The following is a 7,168-nucleotide window of genomic DNA, read 5'->3' as shown; positions in this document are numbered from 1 at the left end:
TCACCGGAGGCCCCGGGCTGGGGACCGTCGCTGGAGACCCCGGGCTGGGGACCGTCGCTGGAGACCCCGGGCTGTGGTCCGTCGTTGTAGGTTCCGGACTGTGGCCTGTCATTTGAGGTTTCGGACTGTGGCCCAACATTTGAGGTTCCGGACTGTGGCCCGTCGTTGGAGGTTCCGGACTGTGGCCCGTCGTTGGAGGTTCCGGACTGTGGCCCGTCGTGTGGACTGTGGCCCGTAAACACCCAATGAATATGGCTACCTAAATATGGTTCCCAATCAGAGACAACGATAAACAGCTGCCTCTGATTGAGAACCAATCCAGACAACCATAGACATATAAACCCCTAGACATACAAAAACCTCTAGACAAACAAAACCACTAGACAATACAAAAACAAAACAAACCACCCTTGTCCCACCCTGACCTAACCAAAATAATAAAGAAAACAAAGATAACTAAGGTCAGGGAGTGACAAGAATAAGTTCATTACCAGCCTCAGACGAGCCTCAGTCATTGCAGCCCAATTAAATGCTTCACACAGATCAAGTAACAGACACATCTCAATATCAGTGACCCAACACACCTCCAGTCTGTATAAGGGCTATTTGACTAAGAACGAGAGTGATGGAGTGCTGCATCAGATGACCTGGCTTCCACAATCACCCAACCTCAAACCAGTTGAGATGGTTTGAGTATAGTTGGACCGCAGAGTGAAAGAAAAGCAGCCAATAAGTGCTCATCATATGTGGGAACTCCTTCAAGACTGTTGGAAAAGCATTCCAGGTGAAGCTGACTGAGTGAATGCCAAGAGTGTGCAAAGCTGTCATCAAGGCAAAGGTTGGCTACTTTGAAGAATCTCAAATATAAAATATATTTTGATTTGTTGCACACATTTTTGGTTACTACATGATTCCATATGTGTTATTTCATATTTTTGATGTCTTCACCATTGATGTCTTCACCAATAGCAAAAATAAAGAAAAACCCTTGAATAAGTAGGTATTCTAAAACTTTTGACTTGTACTGCATTATATCCATATACAAAAGTATATGGACACCACCACTTTCATTTAAATGAATTGCCACATATAAGAATCCATGGAACAGTAATTTCTGTCTTTCCATAGAGGGCCATATTATATACATATAAAACATATTTAACGAGAAATGGAAGGTGAACTTGCCTGAATAAACATTTAAGATCAGTGTACAGTAAGCTCCATAGTATTGCCCTTCTAAGAAAAATGATTCTGTCCGTCTTTCTTTACCTCTCCCTCTCGCTCAAACACACCTAATCACACACCTTAAATTGCAAAGACAGCCTCTCCCACTTCATGGCACCGTTACACTCCCCCAACAATTCCCTTTCACTCCCACCCTCATACCATAGCAACCTTCACCACCATGAGTACTGATTCCAACTATCTGAAATACCATTCAGTGCATTGGCCATTGTTCACAAGGGTTGATATTAATTAAATTAAGTCGACATTGGACAAAAAAAATGTCAAATAGCTAACCCATATACAGTATGTCAAACTAATTTGGATAAGGTTGGTGTATTAATAATTTATAGAGCTCCCAAATAATAAATAGACAAATTAATAAATAAACAAGCAGGCAAGCAAGCATCAACAAACACATTTTTTCTTCATTGTAAAAAAGAAAACACAAAAAACTCAGCAATCCAGTGTCCGACTCTCACCATATGTTGGGAAAATTGTTTCTGATTGATGAATCAACTGCCAAGGCCTGAATTGGCAATGAAATAGATAACCCGCAATGAATGACAGCTAGAGAAGAAGTTAGCTAATGCTACAGTCAGTTAGACATCTAGCAGATGTGTATGTATGTTCTGTTTGTGTGTTTCCAGCATGACTCCATGTGAAAGGCTACGTTGACATCGACAGAGCCGCGAAGATGAGAGGGCAGGTTGTGAACACATCGCAAAGAAATTAGCTAGTTCAACCGAATGGAAACATCTAACCGTCCTGCCACAATTGTCTACTGAACATTAGCCAGTGCTGCAACATGTACATTGTTCCTGTTTTCCTAGCCAACAACCAATAAGCTTTTCTTCTTAGTGGTCCTTTGCAACTCTCCAATGTGCTTTAACACCGCAGTGTAATTTCCACAGCCATTTTATCTCATTGGGATGAAACATTTTGGACTCAATACAATAGCTTGATCCAATCGGTGGATGAAACCAAGGTGTCGAGACGGGAGGGTTGGTCGTAAGGTGTCCTGACACAGTGTTGCACGGTGTATCATCAAGTCTGGCTGTATGCCTATCTGTCTGTACACACGGTCTCCAAGGTGGAGGTTGGGGGTTGGAGGGGCTAAAGCACTGTGGCATTGTGGCCCTCCATCCGTGGCAGCCTCGGGTCCTGCACCGTCCCCATGGTGACCAGCAGAGGGAGGTTGTCCTCGGCTATCGCCGTCGTCGAGTGGCTCAGCGACAGCTGGGTCCCCGCCACTCCTCTCTGGAGGGCCACGGGTGGCGGGGGAGGGGGCGGTGGAGGAGGGGGGTTGACAGAGACAGGATTCTGGTGGTGGTGGGCTGCCTCTAGGGGTAACCCTTGCTCCTGGTAGCCATAGCCGATGTTCCCGCAGGGGAATCTGCGAAGTCTAAATAGAGGGACCGGGGGTAGGGCGGCCGAATCTAACAGGAGCGGGGAAGGGGTAGGATCAGTGGTACCCAAGGAGGTAGCCTGTGGTGGTGGCGGAGGTGGCAGAAGTGGCCTGCAGAACCCCTGCTGTTGCTGCTGCTGGTGATGTAAGAGCTGCAACTGCTGTTGCTGCTGTGGATGGAAGGGGTATGGTGGCTGGAACTGCTGCTTGTGCTGCTGGTGCTGGAGACTCAGGGCCCCCACTGCCTCGGCCACAGTCCGTCCCTTGTGCTCCTGCCCCTCGCCTGGCACCCTCCCACCTCCAACTCCCCCACCTCCACTGCCCACTCTTTCCTGCTTTTGCTGCAGCTGTTGTTGTTGCTGCGGTTGTTGCTGATGATGCTGCTTCTTCTGCTGCTGCAGCTGGAGGAACCAGGAGCCGTAAGTGGGGTTCCACAGATTGGTGGGTTTCCCATTGCGACCCTCCTTATCCCCAGGGTGGCCCTGGGTGAAGGCCAGATTGACGTGGCCACCGTCTGGGTTAGGTTGCTGGGTGGAGATGGGGGGAGGTGCCTTGGAGGTGGCTGTGGTCATGGTGAATGTCTGGGGGTGGGGCTGGGGTTGTTGAGCCATCGCCTGGGGCTTGCAGGTTTCGAGGAGCTGGTTGGTAAGGAGGAGGGGTTGTTCAACTCTTCGGTTCTCCTCGGTGGGCTTGGGGGCTGATGGTGGCGGTGCAGGGCCCACACCGTCAGGCGTCAGAGTGGACACCAGCAGGGGGGAGGCCGTGGGGTCCTCAGGGCGCATGGGTACCCGCTCCTCCTCTTCAGGGAGGGGGCCATATTCCACAGGCAAGGGAACAGTCACCACATCGGGGTCCTGGAGAGGATGGAGGAGCAATGTTACTAGTATTAGACACGAACAATGGTGAACAACAAATTATGATATTAACATGACCAATGTCTGAATTTGTAGAAATTCCAAAAAGGAATACAGATTTTACACGGACAGACAGGTTATGAGCTATGTCACTTCTTAAAATAGTCAAACATATTAAAATAATCTCTTGGCTGTTAGACAGTCATAATAATACTTGAGCACATTTCAAGTGCAGAGCTGTTGACTCTCAATTGTCACGCTCCCTACCTGTAAGCAGTAGTCAATCCTTTCCAAGATGGTGGAGAAGTTGGGCCTGTCTTCCGGTTGATGCTGCCAACTCTGTGTCATTATCCGGTACCTGAGAGAGAGGGAGACACCACACACACTCAAAAATGTTTCTTCTATTTGAACTTTGCGCAAGTTGACTAGTCTCTAGACAGGCGGTTTACTTTTGGCAATGTATCAATGCTCCAGCTAAAGCGTCTGTACAAAACGTCTGTTGCGGCATCAGTTGGGAAAGAAATTGGAAGTGTCACCGGTAACGTCACTGCCATATCCACTTGCAACCTTAGGAATTGTGCTCATGTTTAGCTATCTGCATTTTAAGCCTCGCCTACCGAAACTTGTGATTTGTCTGGAGAGTTGGCTGTCTGAAGAGTCCTTTTTCTAGGGAGTTTTTTCTAGCCACCGTGCTTCTACACCTGCATTGCTTGCTGTTTGGGGTTTTAGGCTGGGTTTCTGTACAGCACCTTGAGATATCAGCTGATGTACGAAGGGCTATATAAATAAATTTGATTTGATTTGAAGCTGACATTCTCCCCAGACCTTGTGCCTTTGCTGCCTAGCTCACGATGCTCCAAGGTCTGGGATATCTGAGACCACACGTTGACAAACAGTTAAAAAGCATGTTCCCCCATTCACTAATACACTTGACAAACTCGCACACAATGATGTCAATAAAGTGTAACATCCCACTAGTTTGAGTGATTACTGTTGGAAAGTCAGTGGGGGTTAAACTGAACCCTGGGGTACCCCACCGAGACATCAACTCAAGCAATTTTTTTTATTGGCAGGGCTGATTTGCCTCTTGTGTAATATGCCGTGGTAATGTGAGCTAGTCATGATGAAGTTTACTACATGGGGATTGTGTCTGTTTTTGTGTGAAAAAATTATCACAGAAGAAAAGGGTGGCGAGCACGTGATAGTTTTGAGAAGTCATGGGTGTGTGCGAGTGTACGAGTGTGTGTGTGTACGCTTGAATCCCTGTGTAATTCTGTGTGTGCATGGGTGAAACTGTATACTGTGTGTGAGGGTGTGTTATGTGTGTAACAGAATAAGTTCCATCCCTGTCTGAGTGTCAGTTCAGGGGGGAAGTTGACTGAGCGACAGTTCACTTGTCAATCTTCACTAGCCTGCTAGCTCACATCTGCTACATGTGTTTGGGTGAAGTGTGATAGTTTGGGTGGTATATTGGACTTACACAGGCCCTGGGCAGTTTTTGGGAGGGTCCATCCTTCCCCCACTGGTGACAAACTCCAACACTTCCTGGTTACTGCGACTGGGATAGGGCATATAGCCCAAAGAGAAGATCTCCCATAGCAGCACCCCAAAGGACCTGAGAGAGAGGGGGAAAGAGGTAGGAGGAAGAAGGAGATGGGGGAGGGAAAGAATCATAAAGGTGACAGGGGTGAAGGAGAAAGTAGTGAGGCTTTCAAAAGGTGAAAAAGCATATTCTCCATTAGGACAGAGAGAGGGAGGTGAGGTAGACTGGAGCGGTGAAATGAAAGGGGGTGACATTCAAGATAACTAAAGTGTTATTGGGAGTGTGTTACAATGAAACGTACCATGTGTCCGTTTTGGATGTGAAGATCCCCTCCATGAAGGCTTCCGGAGGCATCCACTTCACAGGCAGCATGGCGCGCCCACCCTTTCTGTAGTAGCTGGCCCTGTGGGGAGACACAGACACACACACAGTTGATTTTGTTAGTGCTTTTGCAGGACTCCATTTACTGCACAACAGGTAGGGAAAGGGATGAAAAGAGATAGGGCAGAGCGAAAGTTCAGTCACATCAGTGTTTCCATAGAAACAGCACAACATCAGATCTAATAATTGGATCCTCCTTTTACACAGCGATATTGCGCCGTGCTGATCCAATCAGTGGAATTTTACAATAACTGTAACAGAACGAGTGGACGCCCACGAAAGCACTCAGTCCTCCTTATCTTCAAGAGAAAGGGGGGGTATTTTAATTTTTTCACAGACCGAGTTGTTTTATACTGTCTCACGCACCTGCTGTGAGCTTGTTATCTGATAGGCAGAAGAGTTATCAGATTGCCTGCTGATAACAGCCTCAGCCTGTTTCATCTTCACCAGTCCCGAACACGCACTGAGAAGATAAACGTTAACTTGGAACTGCACCTGATGATTTTGCATTGTTTTTGGGCTTGCTTCTCCAGAAATTCTGGTGGCCATGACAGATGGTAAACGTGAGTTGCCTTGGGGGTGTGGTTTGATGTGAGTATTTCTTGGGTGTGTCCTTGTAGAATGCTTTGAGGGATTGACGGCCCATGACAAACCTTTTCATTCTCCTGAGGGGGAACTGTGCACGTGTGAGTGGGCCATTTTAAGGCCTTTAAGGTTGAGTTGGACACCAAGGAACTTAAAGCTCTCAACCCGCTCCACTGCAGCCCTGTAGTCCACGATTAGCTCCTTGGTCATCTTGATATTGAGGGAGAGGTTGTTGTCCCAGCACAACACTGCCATGTCACTGACCTCCCTGTAGGCTGTCTCATCATCGCCGGTGATCAGGCCCACCACTGCAGTCAACAAACTTCATGGTTGTGTTGAATCAAATCTAGCTTTACTTATACAGCATATTTCAGACATGGAATGCAACACAATGTGCTTCACAAGAAAAAACGAATTAAAACAATGAAAATAACTGAAAGAAAAACTGAATGAAGCTAAAATGGTGTGTTTTAAGATCTCTTTTAAAAATGTCCACAGTTTCGGCCGACAGGCTATTTCAGAGGCTGGGGGCACAGTAACTAATGGCTGCCTCGCCATGCCTCTTGGTCCTAGGCTTTGGGATAGTTAAAAGGCCTGAGCACCTGAGGGACCTACTGGGTACATAACTTAAAAGCATGTCTCACATGTATTAGAGTGTACAATTCTTATATTGGAAGAATTGTATTTAAAAAACAAATTGAAGAATCTTATAATGTAATCTTAAACTCACAGGCAGCCAGTGCAGAGACCTTAAAATCAGTTTAATGTGTGCTGTCCGTCTGGTCTTGGTCAGTACCCTTGCTGCGGCATTCCGTGTGTTTTGCAGTTGACCAATGGCTTTCTTAGTTAGACCAGACAGGAGAATCTAAAATAACACCTAGGTTTTTAACGTGGTGTTTTATCTTTATAGCCCGTGAATTAAAATGGCAGATTCTCTCTGTGCTTTGGCTCAATAACTGCCTTGGTCTTGTCTTGATTTAGCTGGAGGAAGTTGAGAGCCATACAAAATCACTAATACGGTCTCATAATTTATCTGTGGAGCAACAATCCTCTGGTGACACAAAAATGTAAAGTTGTGTTTCGTCTGCGTAGCATTGAAAATCAGTGCTGTGCTTTCTGATAATGCTGCCAATGGGTAACATGTATAAACTGAACCGTTTCAGACCGAAAATC

The 7,168-nt window shown here is 46.6% G+C and overlaps 1 protein-coding gene across 1 annotated transcript in view; it reads right to left on the bottom strand.

The window, feature by feature from the left end:
- Positions 1 to 1,000: 1,000 nt before the first annotated feature.
- The window catches only part of LOC109895304 (ALK tyrosine kinase receptor), a 150,935-nt gene continuing 144,767 nt past the window's right edge, over positions 1,001 to 7,168 (bottom strand). Inside the window, exons 22-25 of the mRNA XM_020488917.2 lie at positions 5,331 to 5,432; positions 4,967 to 5,101; positions 3,754 to 3,844; positions 1,001 to 3,486 (exon numbers count right to left, since the gene is read on the bottom strand). Of these exons, the coding sequence (XP_020344506.2) occupies positions 2,341 to 3,486; positions 3,754 to 3,844; positions 4,967 to 5,101; positions 5,331 to 5,432 (1,474 nt within the window). The 3' untranslated portion in view covers positions 1,001 to 2,340. The remainder of the gene's footprint in view (positions 3,487 to 3,753; positions 3,845 to 4,966; positions 5,102 to 5,330; positions 5,433 to 7,168) is intronic.

The sequence above is a fragment of the Oncorhynchus kisutch genome, linkage group LG8, assembly GCF_002021735.2.
Source record: "Oncorhynchus kisutch isolate 150728-3 linkage group LG8, Okis_V2, whole genome shotgun sequence".
In the NCBI taxonomy this organism is placed as follows: Eukaryota; Metazoa; Chordata; class Actinopteri; order Salmoniformes; family Salmonidae; genus Oncorhynchus; species Oncorhynchus kisutch.
This window is presented reverse-complemented; position numbering and strand designations above follow the sequence as displayed.